The sequence below is a fragment of the Kryptolebias marmoratus genome, linkage group LG19, assembly GCF_001649575.2.
Source record: "Kryptolebias marmoratus isolate JLee-2015 linkage group LG19, ASM164957v2, whole genome shotgun sequence".
NCBI lineage: Eukaryota > Metazoa > Chordata > Actinopteri > Cyprinodontiformes > Rivulidae > Kryptolebias > Kryptolebias marmoratus.
The window spans coordinates 13,570,013-13,590,637 of NC_051448.1; the positions used below are offsets into that span (position 1 = coordinate 13,570,013).

At 42.4% G+C, this 20,625-nt stretch overlaps 1 protein-coding gene across 1 annotated transcript in view; it reads right to left on the reverse strand.

Moving 5' to 3' along the window:
- Positions 1 to 1,585: 1,585 nt before the first annotated feature.
- Positions 1,586 to 20,625, reverse strand: part of nkain2 (sodium/potassium transporting ATPase interacting 2) — a 96,813-nt gene continuing 77,773 nt past the window's right edge. Inside the window, exons 6-8 of the mRNA XM_017409269.3 lie at positions 15,472 to 15,532; positions 6,519 to 6,600; positions 1,586 to 2,062 (exon numbers count right to left, since the gene is read on the reverse strand). Of these exons, the coding sequence (XP_017264758.1) occupies positions 2,053 to 2,062; positions 6,519 to 6,600; positions 15,472 to 15,532 (153 nt within the window). The 3' untranslated portion in view covers positions 1,586 to 2,052. The remainder of the gene's footprint in view (positions 2,063 to 6,518; positions 6,601 to 15,471; positions 15,533 to 20,625) is intronic.

Genomic DNA, 20,625 nt, shown 5'->3' on the forward strand with positions numbered 1-20,625 from the left:
AACGTAATCTGACCTACAGGCTATAGTGCAAGCAGTTCTGTCCTCGTTTTAAATACTCTGTACAGTTAGAAGAAATCAAACATCAAGGTCCCACTTTTACACAACGTCATACATTATTAGTCAACTAGAAAAAACAGTAAACACGGCCACACGCGAGTAGAAAACGTCTAGAAGACCAAAGTTGCGTTTCTTTTTACATAGCAGTCGCTAGTTTTCTCCTCAGCTCCCGCAGGCAGACACTTCGGACTCTTATTTATAGAAAAAAACTCCACAAAGTTCACATTTAGGACTCTTTGAAGAGAGTCGAGGAGCATCCAGGAAAACCCAAATAGTTCCAGTTGATGTTGTTGTTGTTGTTTTTTTACAAAGCTAGTTAGTCACACGCAGCATGAGATTAAATATGCAACAGTTTGGAAACACCTCATGCAAACACATAAAAATCCTGCCGGAACCTAAAACCCAAAGTTTTGTTACAAAACAAATAATCTGCTGAAGAGAACTGCAGGATGGCGGTGGTGGAAACTGTGTAGTTGTTTTTTTTTTTTTTTTTTTTTTTTACTTATGTCACCAGAAGCCCCCCCTTGAAGTGTCCCTCAGCAAGAGGAGAAGACTTTAAGACTTTTGGTCCAGTGAATGCAACACATTTGGTCAAATTTCTGTCCACTTCTCTTACGTGGAAACCCTGCCGATTCGATCCCTAGACGTGTTTTTTGGTCCCGGTCCGTGAAAAAGGGGGTCAGTTGGCACTTTCAGCTTTTGAGTTGGAGTTGTGGGGCGACAGGAGGGGAGCTGCTCGGCCTCCTGCGGCTCTTCCGCTTAGAGTCACAGGATTTTACCAGCCATCCGTCCCAGCGGTAAGAAATAAGGAACCGAGCGGCTCAATTTAGAAGACTATCAGTTTTTGTCGCAAAGATCAAAATCGGGTGACGACTTCAGCTGCTCTGACTCTGATTGTTCTTTTCCGTCGGCGTCCCCTGCAGCTAATTTGAGCTGCTGTAGGTAAGAAAAAAAAAAAAAAGTTGGGTCCTGGGAACGAACGTTATGACCTAAAGTCTGCTCGGTGATGCGACCGAGGAGGACGAGCCCCCATCTTCGGTTTCGTCTTCTCTGTCACTCTGCCTGTCTCAAGTGGAAGACAAAATATTTCAGCAGCGCAGAAGGAGACCAAAAGACAAATCCTCGATCCTTCTGCGTCTGATCGCAGAACGTCCCAGTCTTTCTGTCAGACAGACAGAGTTTCTTTTGTAAACATTGTTAGGATTCACATTAGCAGAAGAGAAGATGAGTGATAAATCAGTGATAAGCTTGTGTGTGTGTGTGTGTGTATGTGTGTTTATGTCTTGTCCACATGCACGGATCACACCGTTAGTTAACATTCAAGAAACAACAGAGCAGAAGTTGGGGCTCGGAGTGTGGGCTGCCGACTTGTGGCCGGGATCCCAAAGTAGAAAAAAAGACGTCTAACATTCTTCGATCGGTAGTCCTGCACCCAGGTTCCCTCACTGAATGTCCGGAAAGTCATCTGTCAGGCACCGAGAAACAAAAAATAAGTCCCAAAGATGGTTCAGTTGTGTCTGCAGGAGGAGGAGGNGGTTGCAGCTTGTTTTTTCAGTCTTTGGTTAAACATGTTTATGCAGAACTTTATCAGGACTCAAGGAGTCTTGAGGCTGGGTTCCACAGCAGGACTGAGGAAACGCATCTCCAAGGAGCTGCGGCCTCTTTGCACCCCTTTGGTTTCTTTCTTGGAGCTGATATCCACAAAAAAAAAAAGGGAGCCATAGTCACTGGTCCGTAAAAAGGTCTCACAGAACGTGTGTCGGTGTGGCTCCTGCAGTTACCACTTTCAGCCACATGATGTCAGTGTTTCATCAGTCAGCAGACAGAGCCAGAAGACGCCATCTGATGAAGCATCTCCGGGTGGTTGGACTTGGAATCGCAGAGCATCGTCTGTTCTCTGTCTGCTCGTGTGTCTCTGTTTGGTAAAAGAGGGTCGGAGTGGTAAAAGCAGGGCTGCGGGTTGGCGAGGCGGCGCCTCTTCAGTCGCTTCTGGCTTTATTTCGACCTTTGGAGAAAGAGAGGAAGATGGTTAAAACAAAAAAAAAATTCAACCAACTAAACTGCAGCCGTTTTCACCGGCAGGTCAGGCTGCTGAAATAAAAACATTCAGTATGTGAGGTATGACATTATTACACATTAAGGAGGAGGAAAGTTTCACGATTATTGATCAAATTAGAGGTTAAGATAAATTCAACAGAGTCCGTTTTGTTCGTCTTCATCCTTGATTTAGTAATTTACTTTGACAAATGAGCTCCACAGCATACTACAGCTTGATAAGAACATCACGAGCTCTTCTCTTGTGTGTTTTTTTAAAGAGATAATAACACCTCAGAGATATCTTACACTCTTATGGGAACACTAACACTCTGTTGACTGTTTTTGTTTTTTTTTAACCAGGTCTGAATCTGATTAGTTTTAATTGGGTGGGTTGAACTAATTTTCCTTGGTAAACGTTTTCTTTTAAGAGTTGCTTGAAATCGCACTTTGCGACTTGAACATTTCCTCGTTGGTTTACGTGAACAAGTATTTTGTTTGTGTTACTTTGCCCGAAATTGCTATGAAAATCATGAAAATCACACCTTAAGTTACAACACAAGTGCCAGTTTATGTTAGCAGCTGGTGTAGTTGGAGCATTTAGTTGGATTTTATTTCATTCGGGCTGAATTTAAACACATTATTTAGCTTTTTTGTTGTTGTTTTTTTGCAATACTACAAAAAGCCCTATCTACACTACAATGGGGATTTTTGCAAACACGTTTTTGTTTCTCTGTTCATAAAAAGAAAAAAACCCAATCCTACACTAGATATAAGCAGGAATTGAAACAACAACTCTGTAATACCAGTGCTGGAAAAACGACTGTGAAAACATAACTTTTTGCTGTAATTGTGTAAAAATGAGTGAATAAAGACACCATCTTGTGATCCCAGTAACTAAATTAGCAGCGAATCCTCCTAATCTACCTTTGAATCAACGTTTTTTTACAGGAAATATAATAATAATTCTAATCCTTTTAATCTCCTTTCAAACTGGCCATTTTTCCCTGCTGGGAAACCCCTTTGTATAATGTTCGGCCTCATTGGGAAGCCTTTTTAAATACAGGGCTGAAAAAATATTGAAAGAAGGTTTTTGAAAGCCTAACTTGTTCGTTGTTTGCCTGCAGATGAGGGAGAAACACTGAAAACACAGAAACATGAACTAATTTATAACATTGTGTCACTTATTGTTTATTATTGCATTTCTTCAGTAAAGCATCTCATGACAATACATTTTTATTAATACTATTAGGCTTGTTATATTTTTGGACACAAACATTCTGATGCAAACTTTCTAAAAGCAGGAGAGAGCTGCTGGTGTCCAAGAAGTGGAGTAAATACAAATGTTAAAAAGTGCTTTTTAAACTGTTTTTGTTTAACATGCGGTTATAAAAGTTAATAAGCGGCTAATTTAAGGAGATGTCTTTTGGGTTGTGGAAGCAGTGGATGCTGTGACATTATTTTTTTGTATATATATGGTTGTTTTTTTGTGTGCCGAAGAGCAAAACAGAAGCCCACAGAATGCCACAGCTGATGCTGTTTTATTGCTCCCTTCGGCCTGAGCCAATAAACACCAAACTGAGGAGGGACAACGGCTGCAGCACAATGATGGCATATTGATGACGTTTGTGTAAGTATGTGTGTGTCTGAGAGTCTAACAGAGTGTGTGTGTGTGTGTGAGAGAGAGAGAGGGTGCATTAACATGTTTATGAGCAAAAGCCATCAGCACAAATACTGCGTCTGAACGTGTGTGTGCCGTTTGTGCATAGATGTGTGTATTTACACTGCTGCCGCGGTGTGTTTGTGTTTGCAGCTATTATTTAGAGGGTCGGTGATTTATGAGCCAGGTTATGGCTTTCACAGGGGACGCATAAAACTACAGAATAGTCCTTTATTGGCTTTCTTCTTTGTTTAGTCCCCCGTATCATCCATCACTCTGTTTCCCTCTTTCTCTGCCTCCCTTCCTTCGCTCCATCAGAGTCTCCATCTCTGCGCCTCCCCTCTAATTTGCTCTGGTCCTTGTCTAATACGAACCGGTATCGATAATCTGTCTGCCGCACATCAGTGGAATCACCGTTATTCCATCTCGCCGTTTTTTGCCGTAGCTTTATCTGTGCCGCTGCCCCCCTGGGGGCAAACTCGAGACGCCGAGATCAGCGCAGGTGACGGGGAAGCCTGGACCGCGGGCGCAGTTTTTTGGGACTTTTTATTGGCTCCTCGTTCTCCAAACAGCCGAGGGGCTCGACAAAACTGGATTTTACTCCTCGAGTTTCATACTAACTCAACTCCGGCGCACAAATACAGGAAAACAAAAACAAAAAAGATCATACAGCAACAAACGCAACAAGAGTTCGTTTTTTTCCCCCATTTTTTTAGTTTGTGAGGGTAATTATAAAAGCTGATCATAAAATACAGCTTCAGTAAACAAAATAAATAAATAAATGATATAGTTTTAATCACACACTCCACATTTATTTAATGTGTTGGAGGGCAGTGAAAAAGCACTGACATTAGGCTGAAAAATTATTAGCTCGAACGCTCATTTGGGACAAAAAAACGCCTACATCGTCTTATGTGAGTGTGGATTAAAACCAGAGGAAAATTAGACTTCAGTGTTGACAGAGAGGGGTTTTAGGAATATTTACATCCAGTCCCATTTCATCCTAACCGTTACAATCAAACGAGTCCCTTCGGTCCCCTCGGCTACTAAATGAAATTCTTCCAGACGTGTAAACCTGCTTTAAACTTGAAAGAAAGATAACACAGCTAAAGGAATTTTACATAAATACCATATGTGGAAAAAAGCAGAACTACAATAAACTGTTATTGGTTTTATTGATGTGTTAGGACTAAAACGTATGTGAGTCCTTTCTAAATGATGTCAAAATTAACGACAAAGTATCCAACTTTGGAACAACAAAGCCTGTAGCTGCAGCCTTGGAGGTTCAAAGACGTGAACATGAAATTAAATGATTTCTTGGATATTTAACCATGAATTTCCCCTAATAAAAACTTTTATTTACTTTAACTCTTTTACAAGTTTATTATCGTTTCTAATTCTCATTGTTACAAGAATGACTTTTGTAAAACAACATAGTTTTGATAAATCAAAATCTAATCTGTTCTGCGTGAACAAAACTGCTCATCAGCGTTTTGTACTGACACTGTTTTGGGTGGATTATAAATCCATTAATGGAGTATTTGCTCCATTAAAAAATATTTTACCACCACAACGACCACTGTAATGTCAAGTTCGGCGTCTTCCAACGTTTCAAGTTTGCTGTCATTTGTTGTTCTTTCTCAAACAGAGTTGACAGCATCTGTCAGAAGCTACGAAGCTGCATGGCACAGATTTTACTAAAACGAGTCGGCGGCAATTCATCGACCAATCGGCTTGTTGAAGTTGCGTCCCATTCCACAGTGGACTATTTCAACTCCTTGTGACTTCAAACAAGGGGTCAAGGAGACGCTCAAAAGCTAAAGATAGGGATCATAGGCAAATTGATTAAGCTTTAAGGGACCAGTGAGGAATGCACCAACTATCCCCAGTCTTTAAACTTCCTGCCTAACATGCTGCTCGCCCTCAGTGTTCTAAAACAGCTGAGGGTGTCCGTGTCATGGTTCTGGGTGTTGTTCTTGTCATTGAGTCTAGTTTTTCTGCTCCCCTTCACAGCTGTCAACTAACACACTGGTTTCCTGTTCCGGTAGTCCTTTCTTCACTAGATTTCTGATTGATTCTTGTTTTTACGCCACTTTTATTCTTTGTTCTGCGTCTAAATTTCTTCCCAACCAAGGCAGCGCCGTTTAGTTTGTTCTGCTTTTTTTTTTTTTTTTTTTTAGTAAAACACTCCCGGATCTGCTCATCTTCCTGCGTCCGGGTCCTTCACCCTAACCCTACCATTTCCTGACATTCAGCAGGGTGCGGAGCGTTGAACGTCGGCAGGGCTTTCTTCGGGCTTTCCAGGTGCGAGGCCTAACGTGGGCCGAGCCCGTTCCGGCGCATCCAGCAGACGCTCGACCGGATTACCAACAGTTGCGTTTGAAGGTCAGGCCTCTCTCTCTCTCTCTCGCTGTCTCTCTCTCTCTCTCTCTCTTTGCTTTCCTGTTGAATTACTCGAGCAGTTTCTGCCCGGCCTTTTGTGGCGAGCCGCGTTGTTCTGCGCCGGGTTTGCTGCTGCCGGGGAGCTGCGTTGCCACGGAGGTGTGCTTGGTCTGCAGCGGTCTTTATAAGGGCGAGATTTATCAAAATAACACACGGATAAATGTCAAAGCCCCGGAGGTGTCTTTGTGGAACGCCGTGTCGTAACAAGATAATCAACGTTATTCACTTTTACCGATGTGCTTGACTGGAGCGTGGGATTTTAGCCACATTTTCATGGCTAATGCGTTTAAACCAGACAGCTGTAGACAGAAATGGTTCCACTTACATGTACATGGGCTGTAGCTGGAGGTGGGAAGTCTTCTGAGGACCTTGGTAACCGTAGGAGTCAAATCCTCCTATAAAATCAACTGGACACACAGAAACAAACAAACATTAGTTAAAGAAAGCCTGTAAGATTTGGGAACTTCCTACCAGACCTCATACACCTACAGCGGGGCTAACTGGAACATATTGTGCTCTGCTGCTCCTCAGACTCGAAAGGCATAAATCTGCATGAAACTGTGTGGAAAAACTTGCAAATCCAAGTCTATTTTTATGAACAGGGCTGCGAATTATGCTGCAATATATTTATGTTTATGAAGTGCACTTAAGCCTTAAATTATCTTGGATGGCTCGGCTGATTTCTGAGCTGAGGAGCTGCCGGCAGGTGGTTGTTCTCCTCGGTTTGAGGCAGAAAGGTTGGAACGCCGAGAACAGGAAGTGGATTTTTTTATTTTTTTATTTGTTTGTTTCTTTTTCTATGATGTCGCAGAGCTTGTGATAAAGTCTGCAGTAAATCTGGAAGATAGTTCACTTGTTATGTTTCGCCAAGCTTCCTCTACCCCTACAATTAATAATGATAATAATAAAACACTGATTAGCAGTGTTGAAAGTAAAGTGTTGCAGCAAAATGACCTAAAAAAAACCCTAAAATTTAAACGGTTGCCGTCCATTTTAGACTGTGGCACCATAACACAGCCTATTTTCTCAGGTTGTTTGTGTAACTTTACTGTGGCACAAAGAACAACGGGTCAAACCAACCACACACTGACAATAGATGCAGGTGTAAAAAGGATCTGCTCAAATAACCTGCATCTGTAAAGCTAACTGCAAAGGAAGCCCAGTGTTTGTTGGCAACGCTGAGCCAAAAAACGCTTAGACTTAATCTCAGGACTGGTATAATTAATCAGACTGATTCCCTCGTTATTTTTGCCCAAAACTGTCGTGAACAGGACCCTGTGATGGACCCACAACCCCTGGAGAGAGACACCAGCTTCCCACGACCCTGCATGGAAAAGTGAGTAAAGAAAATGGACAGATGTTGAGTCACACGTCTTCAGACAACCCAAAAACGACGACTCTGGGCTGTTTTTGATTGACATGTTGACAAAAAAGGAAATGTTTCAGTCGGGGTTCGGGTTAGGCCCCTTATCTCCAGTGATGGGCGGTCTTAATGCTTCGACGTACCGGCGACACGTGTTGGACGGTGTTGAGCTTCCAGGTTTCCGGCGACACTCCGGGGAAGGACCTGCTCTGTCCAAACGTTTCTGTGCTCCGCCGCACAAAGCAGGGACTATTAAAAAAAAAAACCTTGTGGCGTGGAAGAACTTGACTTTGGGAAGAACCGGGAAGCACTCAGAGTTCCTCGTCGACCCTCAGTGCCTGACGTAAATGCTCTACACAACGAACGGCCACACATTGCCCCAGAAACACTCTTGTAGAAAAACCAGAAGAGTGGAAACTGTTACAGAGGCAGAAGACTGACCAACTCCATTCAGTCCTTATTGGTGAGCTCAAATCTCTCGTCCAGATTGTGTTAAGTTTGCTTGGATGTGAACCTTGAAACCAAATTGGTCCTATAATATCAGAAACAGGACTCTAAAATATAATGTAAAACATGTACAATGCAACATCAGAGTAGAACTGAAAACAACAGTCTGCAAACGTATGATTTTCTTTAAAAACTACACAAACGTTGCCCACCATGAAGACCTTTTACTTTTATATATTCTTTAAACAAATTATGACACTTACTGAACCTGAGATTCAAACTGTTGACCTTCCTTCCTGTATATGTTATATAAAAGTTATACAAGTCGTGTTAATTTTGGTGTTTTTCATCAATTCAAGATTTTTGTCAATTCGTCTGCTATGAGTCAACACAAAACTGGTTCATCCCTTTAGTTATTTAAATTTTTTTTATGCCTGAATGGTTTTTAGGTCAGAGTTAGGTGGCTTTACAAACAGAAAGAAGCCTTTTTAAAATCCTTTCCAACCACGATCTCTCCACTCGGACAGAGCAGAGCCTCTCCTCGCGCCCGCTCTCTCTGCCGGCGCGCCTTGCGGGAGAGCGTCTTGTAGTAGACGGCGAAGCTTTCCTGCTGATTCATGCTGCAGTCAGACCGTCTCTGCAGACTCTCCTCTGCGCTCCATCCTTCGAACATTAGAGAAAATGGAGCCTTTAAGCCTGTCAGGGTGCTGCCAGTCAATCTTTTAAGACCCAATTTAAACTTCAGATACGATATTCATGAGGCTCAGCGTTATCCAAGTCTCTCTGAAATATGAGAACATTTGGATTCCCGTTTTTTATCTGACATGGAATGCCTAAAAATGATCATCATTTGCTCTGAACCGAAGTCTTCATCATGCCTGATATCTCATCTGAACGTGACTTTATTTACATGTGTTTGTATATTCATGTGTTGTTTTGTTTACTTGTATATTTGATGGGAATCTGACACTTCTGAGCTGCTTTGAGAGCGACTATAATGAATATCACACACACACACACACACACAAACATAGGCACACACACACAAACACAATAATTATCAGAGTAATTAGCTTTCTCAGCAATTCAAAGTCTTCATCTGTCCTTAGTGAGTATTAGCTCCTTCACCCGAGGCACATTTCCCCACAAAGCTGCCTGATTAGTGTTTATTCTTCCAGACTGCATTACGGCGCCGCTTTTTTCCCCCCCCCCACCGACACGTTCAAGACTTCAGGCTCAGCAGCGAGAAGATTACAACTAATCCCAAAATTATTCCTCAGAAATTAAGCAAATGATGCCTGCGACTCGCTTTAATACTTATTAAACGCTAATGGTGGCCAAAAAAAAAAAAAAAACCCTTCAAATTGATTCCTGTATCGTTCTGAGTGCTGGTGTTCTTTAGAGTGGGGAGTCGTTAAAACCGTCTGTGCTGCTGGGGGGGGTTGTTGCTTGCTGAGAGGCGGGCGATCGTCCTTCGCCTGTGTGTTTGTCTGTTAACAAAATATTTTGTAAACCAGTTTTTAAGTCAACCCAATTCAAGATGGTCGCCGCAGCTAACCAACCTTGGCAAACACAACAAGAGCACCACCAACGGTACCTAAAACATAACACGCCCACTGGTAGGCACGATGTAGGGAACATGGGGTTTGACATTTACATGCTAGTCAGATGTGAAGTTGGAGCACAGACAAGGTTTAAACACAGGGATCATCATTAACACACGAAGTGTCCAAGTGTGCATTTTCACCTTTCTATGTTAAAGGGTTATTAGTTTAGGGCTCCTTAAACAAAGGGATGACCTGTGACGTAGACCTTTGACCTTTGTGGCCATGAAATCAATAGAGATCAGCCTTAACCTGTAAAGTACCCAGATGTGGGTTGACATTTCTGCGTTACACGACTGCAGAATTAGAGTACAGACAAGGCTTCACAAAGGGGTGACCTGTGACTTTGACTTTAGACCATGTGATCTTGAAATCAATAAAGATCACCTGTCACCCATGAGGTGACCAGTTGTGCAGCTTGACAGTTCTATGTTACACGGTTGCAGAGTTAGATCTTTGTTTAAAGCCTTGTAACTCAAGGTCAAAGCTGATATATGATATGATATGATATGATATGATATGATATGATATGATATCTGTTCCTTTAAGGAATTCTACTGTCATTTATGTGAGTTTTACTCCAAGCAGAAAGGTTTCCCTCAGTGTCTCTGGTGTCTCCGGTCGTGTCGTTAAGATGGAGTAATGTCCTAAAGTTTACCAGTGTGGGTTCATGCTATAATTAAAGGCTTAGCATTTCTTAAAGGAACACATATCACCCTCCATCACTGACGCCAGAATTTTAAACGAAGATCATCTCATGACGAGAAAAGCCGTTTCGGTCAAACCTTGTAAATAATGTTGTGTACAATCTCATACAGTATCGCCAGAGGGCACGTTTAAAGTGTGTGTTGTAAATGACTCTCAGCTACTACCACATCAAATTTTAGCTCTATATGTGTAAAACTGACCGAGTTATAGTTGTTTGTATGTTTGCTGATGTTGATTACCTGTGGAGGCCATCTTGAATTGGATGGACTCTAAAGGTTAATCAGCAGTAAATGTATATTCATTGATTACTTTCTGTTTTCATTAAAATACAAGCTGTGGTTTATGAGATATTTTGCACACACACACATACCGGACTCTCCACCTTCGCTTTTCGGCGGTGGGTTATAAAACTACTCATGACTTAATGAACATCAATCAAAGATCAAGTATGATCATAGTTTTGTGAGGTCAATATTTGGTTGATGATGGATCAATATTTATCAAAGCTGATATTGACCCACCGTCTTCTTCCAAATTATATATTTCCAAAGAGAAAAGGAAAACTTTGAAACAAGATGTGCGATACAAAATCGTATTGATAATTTGAAACTTTTTCCTAACAACTTAGGTATTCCAGGAAAAAAACAAAAAAACCTGAAGTATAAGTGAATAAATGCATATTTTAAACAGCGTTGTTCCTCATCACTAAGCACTGAAATACTCACAAAATTACTCCACACATTTTCTGCGGCTCGGCTTTTATCAGAGACTGTTTCTGAGCTCCAACAGACTCTTCTGGGGTGCATAATGAGCAGAAATGTGCAGCACTGATAGCCAAAGGCCAAAACGCAACAATTACGCAAAGGCCAAATACTAACAACTGTTAAACATTAATTATTTAGACATGCAGGCAAAATACAATGTGGCAGTTTCTTGTTTGCTGCCATCAACAAGCTTATTAAAATGAACTGTTTAAAAAAAAAGAAATCTCCAAACTAACCCTTAAAATTTAATTACTCTCTATTAAAACGGGACAGGAACCATGTTACATCACTGTAAACGGTTTCAACTTCACCAATGAGATCATTTCATATTTCATTGGGATAATTCGGTCACAGAAACGGCACTTTTTAAAGATTTTTTGTCTTTTTTTTAAAGAAAGTCTGTCGAGCTCAGCGCCCCGATCCACTTTGGGCAGGAAGAGCAGCAGGAAACCCTGCGTGCTCGCTCTCGAACCGTTTCCACTCAGCCCCTCCCTCCCGACCCGTTTGCATTCATTACCTATCAATATTTATGCGTTAGCAAACAGCGTCCTCGGCCCCGCTGCTGAATAAGACATGCCGGGGTATTGATCTTGTGGAGGAGCGGCAGCGTCTACTTTAACCGAATAAAGGAGCTGATGGCCTCGGGTTAATGAGCTCATTCATGTTAATGCCTGCAGACGCACCCCGCATTTAAAACCTCGCCGAATTAAATTGTGTCAGTTTGACACATTTTCACCCCCTTTTTTTTTTTTTTTTGTTAATTAAATTCAGCAAGTTCAGATGGCCAAAGAAAAACAAACTGGTGGCGAGTCATGATTTTTAAAAAATCACTTTCCTAAATGACAACGGTTGTGTTGGTAAAGACTCAAAAGGGAAGAGGAAAATGAAAAAACAGATCTTATGATGCATTTTTACCACTTGCAGAAACAAAGGTCATTCTGTTCCTTCGTTGTTATAACTCTGGATGTTTTCTGGCTTCAACGAGTCCTCCAAACATGGCTGGCACCTTTGTTTTAAACAGCTGGATAATACTAACTATTGCGATGAGTCTTTTTCTTTATTCTTTCTAAAACTACCTTTGTAAACACGGCAGCATCCCTAGAAATGTCTTCATCCACACTGAAACACAAAAAAACAACCCAAAGCGCTGTAATAACTCTGCCAGGCCTCTGTGAGGCGCTGTAACGCTGCCAAGAAAGTACACCAAAAACAGGAAACAAGGGGTGGAGCGTGCCCACAAAGCGGACACGTTGAGTGTGAAATGTAAACACAAGAAGAAGAAAAAGATGACTTCGAGTCAAAAGTTAGGTCAGAGGTGGGGTGATGACATCATCATTTTTAAAAGGTCAGGTTTTGGCCATCAGCAAATATATGCAAGGATGGCGTTTCCGTGTCGACCACCTAAAAGAGTATTTCTTCTATTGGCGAGGGCTTTGCAATAAAGTACAACATACACTTTAGGTTTAAAGTTCCCGCTCCATTGTGCCAAAGAAATAAAATAAAGCTCTTATTATTTATGTATTTAAAAATAAAAAGCCTGAATTTTCAGCATGATACTATTGGATGTACAACACCAAACGATCATTAAACCTGTTCTATGCTGTTTGTGTCATATATGAGTTGTATTGTTGTGTGCATTATATAAGAACTTGTCAGATTTCATTTTCATTCATTTAGCTATTAACATTTTTCTCACAATTAAATATTCTTAAAATGGGCAAATCAACACACAGGTGTTGTGTGGTGATTTGCTGCCCTGCTGAGATCTGTTCCCACCTAAGTGCAGTCGATAGATATCCAGCCATCAGGGTGTCTTTCTCCTGCTTCAACAGACAAAGAGATGGTTTTTTTTTTAGCATTTTCCTTAAATTACCATCCCATTCATTACCGTTCCCTGAAACAACACAGGTTAAAAGGAGAACAGAGCGAGCGAAGCTGGGTGGGGAGAAACAGATCTCCACGGCGACACGCAGGACGTGTCAGAGCCCGGACTCTAGTCTGAAAGTTTTCCTCAAACCTTTATTTACTGGAAGATGTAACAAACAGACAAACCTGTCGAGCTTCACGGAGCGCATTTAGCAGCTTTAAGAACGTTGTGTTTTTGTTTTCTGACAGCTCCTCAGTAGCCCTGTGGGCTTCCACCGTAGAAGCCCAGGAAAAACCTTGCATTATCTGCATTATCTGCCATGATAGCCTGAAACCACTGATTATGAACTTTCTGCGCCAGGACTACTTACTTTAAGCGTCCTCGCCATGAAACGACTCAAACGGAGTGAACAAATGGATCGGCGAACACTTTTTCCAACCTCTCCTCGATCCTTTTTTTTTTCGATGGGTGCGACTGATTTGGTACGTCTGTGGGAGCATCCTACAGTTTCAGAAAAGTAAGAGTGCAGCTGGCTGTCTCCGTCCTCCACGCTCCGCCTCTGTTTGGCTGCAGAAACACTTTAAAATCCGCTGCTAAAACCCCCCGCAAGTGCTTGCCGTTTTGTCCTAAAGAAAACAAGCAAGCCGAGGAGGTTAAACGGATGAAGGACAAGGGCGACGCATTAGATTTGCTTTACAAATCTCACTTAAAGCCACTCAAAGCCGACTTGAACGCAGACGCGCGGAAAAGAAAAATGACCGTTCACTGAACCTTTGCTGTCGGAGCTTAGTGACTGTAACTAAGCACAGCCAGTGTGTCTGTTTTTGAATTTCCACTCATAAAGAAGCAGTCAGGACAGAAGCTGACATTTAAAGAGGTTTTAACCTTTCAAAACCAAGACAACAGACAGGTTTCGGGCAGCAGATTTAAATGTATTCATCTGCTTGTTGAGGCTGTTCCTGCTGTTTGTAGGAGGACACATCGGCACTTGGGTTTGTAAGGCACAAAGGGATAACGGGAAAGTGCAGGACTTGAAGCAGGCCGGTCCTTACTATACCTTATTATACCATTACTATACCACCTGCTGGAACGCAGCATCAGTGTGACCCACTTTAAGCTACGGGCAATTTATATAAACTGAAAACAGGAAGTCACGACTCACCCTACGCTGCTTCTGATTGGTTTGAAATGAAGTAACACGAGGAAGGAAAACTGGAAAATTATTCTGATCGGTGGCGCAGAGAGGAGGATTGATGCTGTAAGTAAACAGAGCATTTGTGTTGGCCGTAGGAGACGTGGAGGAGGTTTGAACTGTGGGAGCTTTGGTCGTCAAAGACAAAATCTGTCATTGTGAACGAATCATTAAAAAACAAATCTTTTGACGTGAGTTTGGCAGTAGGGCCTTAACGCTGCAAGTGGAGCGGCCTTGTAGTTTAACCAAAGTTAAACGTTCTACAACGTACTACAACTACAACGTTCTACGTCTCGTTGACTAATCGGACCTGGAAAACGAACGGAAAACTGTTCGTGCTACCCTGCGCTCCTTTTGGAGGAGAGAACGCCCTGCTGTTAGCTGTTAGCTGTTAGCTGTTAGTCATTTGAACCTGGACTAACAAGAAGGAGTTGACATAAATTACACAGCTGTGTCAGACAGATCAACGTTACCTTACCTTCCTGATCCGATGAAGCTCAAAGGTTCAGTTTAAGCCTGAGCTTTTGTTTGCTTTCCATCTGCAGCTCTGCATATAAGACGATTTTTTTGTCACAGCTGACACTTTGACTTGTCACGTCAGAGATATTCACACAGACCGAAGCAGAACAAAGGCACTGTTTTCATCCGTTAGATGACAGTTTGAAGCCTCTCCGTTCAGCCAACACCCCCCCCTGCTGTTCTTCATAAAACTGACGGGAAACAAATTAGGACAAGAAGGTGAAGCCTCAGACTGACACTTAAAAAAGGAAAAAAATAAAAGTATTTGAAGATAAATCTATTGATATGCTGAATGGAAATACAGTATTTTCAGAGTGTTTTGTCTGCCTTTCAGCAAAATATCTCATGAACCACTGGGCACAATTCGATGAAACTCCCAGAAAGTAATTATTAGATGGACGTGTTCGACTAACTAACTTTTGGTGTCAGCCTGGCTAAAGATGGCTGTCGCAGCAGATCGACCCGAGCAAACGCGAAGAGGGACTTTCAGTGCGGCCTAACATTTGACTTTTTTCACTCCGTGCCAAAAAGAACTGGTGTTATTTATTCAAGACGTAAAAAAACCCCTCAGTTCAGATGATTGAACTCAATAGGAATGAGTCATCGTCAACAAATTTAGTATTCTCTGTGCTTGTTGTTTTCTTTGACGGCAAAAGAATTATTTTTCTTCTCCCTTATTAAGACAGAGGAGTTTGTGTGCCCCTGTGATCCCATGAGCTGGGCGATAAGTTTTAATTAATTTATTAACCGTTACGAAGGAACCAAGATACCCGGTCAGCTTTGTGCATTTGTGCGTGCGTGACTGCGTACTCACAGCTGTCTTCTTCCTCAGAAATGAGCTTGACCACGTAGCAGGCGTAGATGAAGCCCACCAACTGGAGACAGAGAGAAAAGTAAAAAATAAGCGAACATCATTCTTTGTCGCTGGGAAAGGAATCAAAAGTCATAAAAACACAGACAAACAGAAAAGTTGCAACAAAAGGGGGGAAACAGGTGTTGGAGGAAGTGGAGCAGAACGGCGGTGGGATATTTTTGCTCCTAAATAGAGCACTTGAAGCAAACACACACACACACACACTAGATTTTCATGTTTGAACAGTACGCATGATGTTTGAATAAAATTTTTGAACGTGACGTCCATTATTTCCTCATATAAAAGGCTACTTATCTCAAAAAGAAGGACAACAATCGGTGAAATGAAAGTTTCCGCCGTACTCCGTCTTTTGCTGGATTATTGTTAAGTTTCAGAGCTTTGTATTGGGTGGGATTTCTTTTATTCTTTTTTAATTCCACAATTTAACAAAGCATTAAAAAAAAGTGACAGCTGGGAGATTTATTTTGATAACCAAAAAAAAAAAAAACGGATTCCCCCCCATCTCTCTGTCAGTCATCAGAACCGGGTAACACGAAGCTCATCCGCCAGCAGACGTCGTCCTCACAAGCAGGCAGGTCCTCCTGACCCTGGCAGACATTCGGACTCTGAGCGAGGTCAGACACGAGGTTCTTGACCTCAGTTTCATTTGCAATATTTGCCCTCTACAGAATTTGTCCTTTTTTTATTACTTCAGCTGGTGTTTTCTTTAAAAAAAAACAAAAAAAACAATCACATTTATGGCGTCGTGGAGAGTCTGACAGTCTGGATTTGTCTCTTTCAGAGTAGAATCATAATCCTTATATTCCTTTAGTTGTCTTTAGGACAAACAGGACAGATAATTACATAATGAGCAGACATTATTTTCACAGATGAACATGGTATCATAACAATGGCAGACATCCTGGCTTCTCTGGGTCAAACCCGCTGATCATCCTCTGAATCTTACACCCCCATTGTTGATTACTGCTGGTATATTAAAGGTGTGCCTACACAGATGTGTCTCACACCTGTTTGAAGGATGTATTTTTAACAAACACACACACAAAAAAAAAAACAGTGTTAACCAATGTGAAACTGGCACTGTTACCAAAAAAAAGAAACCCTAGCGACAAAAAATGTGTGTGTGTTTGTGTTTGCCTGTCGTGTTTAGACAGCACCGCAGTCCAAATGAACCAAACCCCTTAGTTCTCGAGTCTGCGCCTTCATTGGCTGTCTGTTTCCAAGGCAACTGATAGGAGGTGGCCGACCGAGGCGAGCGTACAGGAAGGGGCGCCGGCAGTGCCAGGTCTGCATTTCTGTGACCTCGTTGCCCTTGGGTTTATGGAGGAGGAAGGAGGGACAGAGAGGAGGAGAAACGTGCACAGATGGACACAGGCAGGGGAGCACCTGTGGGATTGTACGAGGCAATATTACCCTGAAGGGGAAAAAAAAAATAAAAGAAGCTTTAATGCTCAAATCAGCCGTCAAGTATAGGGGCCGAAAATGACATTGACCCGGCTGGTTTTCTATTGACTACACAGACAACACACATAAACACTCAAGCTGCAGTTGCAAGAAATGCCATTTGGAATTCAGCGAATATCTCAAGGTCTTGACCTTATTTAATCTAAATAATGTTTGGCTCCCAAAGCTCGTCCTTTGCACACTTTTCCTCTTCCAGCTTCCTGCTTTCCTTCCTCCCCCCCGTTCCCTTTTCTAGGTATTTCCTTCCTTTTTCTCTCTCTCTCTCTCTCTTTTTTTTCATTTCAGAAAAGAAACAACTGACAGAAACAGAAGTGTTTTTTGCCACGCGAGGTGCCGAGCTAACTCTTGGGACGACCCCTGCCGGTTTTGGAATGACGACCGACAATGAAACCCGTGAGCCTAATCTGGCAGACGTGCCTTGGAGAAGGACCGCTGATCAGAGACGCCGATAACCTTTACTGGCTACATCATAGAAACTGTCACTGCCATAGTTTGGAAGATTAAGATGCCATCAGCCCACAAGCAATTGGTGCCAATACGATCTTGAAGGATTTTCTTTCTTTTTTTTTTTTTTGAATTAATACTCGGCTGAAGGAGACTTTAAACGTTACAAAGTCAGGACATTGTTTAAGAAACTCTGGAGAGTTTGGCGTTAAAGCCAGTCTGGCGCCTGTTCTCTCTTCTCCGGGCTCATCGACTCCGAAAATGACTCCAGGGGTGCAGTTTTGTTGGCGTGACCGAACAGAGTGCAGACAGTCGTGCCCGCACTGCGATTGCAGCCTGTTTGATCAGCCTTGACAGAGCACCTATGCTCCGCGCATCAATATCCTGTTAATATCTCTCAAACTCAAGCATCCAGTTTTCTTGTTGTTCCGTGTAAACATAATATCCTGTGGACTGCAAATGGGATTAGATCTCACCGCGCATCGGGAAAAAATCTAAATGGGAAAGCTGGGGTGCGGCGATATTAGATTTGGGGAGGGGGGGTCGTGACGTACGCGCCTTATCTTGTTTGTGAGCGTGTGCGGCGCCTAAAGTCATGTTCAAGGTATTCCTCCCATAACCCCTTGGAATGTTAGGAATTAAAGGATCTAAACCGTCAGAAAAGACGCACTTCCTGTTGCTGTAAATAGTTCACTTCAAAAGGAACCAAAGGGCTCAAAAATTGAGCTATATTTGGTCAGTCGTAATATAGTTTCACATGGTTCGTTCTTCTAGAGAGCAGCAACAAAGATACGTATATTTCTTAGTTGTCGCTATATAAACGCTACATAACACGGCTGGACATTCTGACTCCAAGCAGCTTTCTCTGGAGCGCCGTGGCCTCGACTAACCATGACACTGATGATCGTGACACTGATGATCGTGACACTTCCGTTTCCTTTGCCGTTTTTGGCCTCTCCACAGTGAACCGCCAAACTTGACGAATCAGTCAAAACCGCAACAGTTTTTTTTTAAACCAAAATTTCTATGTCTGTGAGTGGCAAAATAATGTGAACATGTAGGATTGAAAGCAGAACTGCAAGTGGAAGTAAAGGCAGGTGTTTTTGGTCAATGAGGGGGGAAAAAAACCCAAATAAACGGTAACGCTATGTTCGATGACAACCCTAGGAACAGGCATGTACAAGTGCCTTCTTGAGCACCTCGCTGCAAGATTTAAACCAATCACGGCGTGGTGTGGGTTACTGATGGTGTTCTTGGTGACTGTGGCCCCAACTGCCTTCATGCCTTCAGGTCACTAACAAGCTCTTCCCAGGTAGCTGTCGGCTGATCCTTCACCTTTGTCCCCCCCAAGAGGCAGGATCTTGCATGAAGCTCCAGACCAGATGGTATTTTTATATTTCCTTTATTTCTTAATAATCACACCAACAGCTGTCACCTTCTCATTAAGCTTCTTGGTGATCTTATTGCCCAGCCTTGGTGGAGCTCTTCCATCTTGTCCCTGATGGCCTGTGACAGCTCTTTGGTCCTCTTTGGTGGAGAGGACAGAATGGAAAAGATGTGTGGTTTACAGACAGAACACGTCGAGATCGGGAGTGCCTGAAATTGACTGACAGTCATCTGTGTGCCGTATGAGAACAGAACCGATCTGTGGGAGCAGGGCTGTTGGTGATTAAACACCTACAGTATTGATGTCAGTCATTTGCAAATCAGCTTTTTTTTTTTAACTTTCATAATATTTTCCCATTCATCTAAATTCTTTCCCCCGCTTTTTCATGCAGTGGTCACGGGGGAGCTGGTCTAGATTCAAATCAAACTACCATAAAAATTTGAGTGTTCATCTCTTTGTAAGTGAGGAAACTCACCAAAATCAGCAGCAGGATCAGATCTCAAATAATTATTTCCCACACTGTATACGTCAGTGACTTCTGCAACTGAAAACCCAGCACTATCTCAGATTGAACTATTTCCAAGAAGCTACATATTTGGTCAGTTTGGTGACATTTCCCCTGGTTTCCCACGTCTCTGAATTAAGGTTACGTACTGCAGTTCCAGCAGAAGAAGAATGTTCATTTTGATGAGTGAAAATGGAACTCATACAGGACTGTTGCCCTTGATCAGCCCAATAAGGAATATCTTGATCTACTCCTTCACTTTACTTCTCAGCAGTGTGTGCCCGAGCAGAGGCCGTTTTTATGGGATTTTAAGCGCACACAATCTGAGGCTGGAAAACACTTCATTCTCTTTTTCCTTAAACATACTGCAGGGCAAATGCTTGTTGCCATGGTAAACAGAAAAACGCTAGCTATCCAATGGGAAGTCAGTAGAAGTGATATTACCTTAAGGTCATGGTATGGTTGATAAACTCTTCCATCTCTGCATTAGTTGTCTGTAACCTTTTTGTTTTCCATTCGTAGCTTGAGCAGAATGTTCTCAACTAATGTTTGCAATGATAATGACTGCAAACGAGCTTCCTGCACAGCAGTTACACCCTCAAGTCCCACAAGGTCTTCCCAATTTGTCACTGTAATACTGGCAGTTATTTTCAGCCACGTTTTCAATCTCAGTCTTGTAAATTCATCCACAGCTTCTTGGTAAATTTATTTTGCGGCTCCCACTTGGCACTAATACCAGATTAGTCTGCATTAACAGTCATTAAGTGAATTTATGAAATGTTGTAATGTTGTTACATCCATCCATCCACCCATCCATTTTCTTTCATGTTGTTCTTTAGCTCCTTCTCCTTCCCGGGGTCGTGGGGGAGCTGGTCGCCTATCTCCAGCCGTCACCGTGCGAGAGGCGGAGGGGGGACGCCCTGGACATGTCACAGGTCCATCACAGGGACACTTAGAGATAAACGAGACAACCATTCACGCTCTCACTCACACCTAACATGCATGTTTTGGAATGTGAGAGGAAACCAGAGTGAACCCATGCGTGCACGGAGAGAAACTCCACACAGAAAGGCAACAGCGATAACCACCACGCCGCCATGTTGTCACATAACCAAGGAAGTTAAACAGTGCATTTACACTGTCAGCTGATTCTGGCTTAACTATAAAAATCATAAACAAGACTGTTGCTCTACTGAAAACGTGACATCTTCTGTGAATAGAAGGCAAACCATCAACAATGACCATCGTGCGTATTTTACTTCTTAATAAAGTACTGAAAAAAGGACAGCGTGGA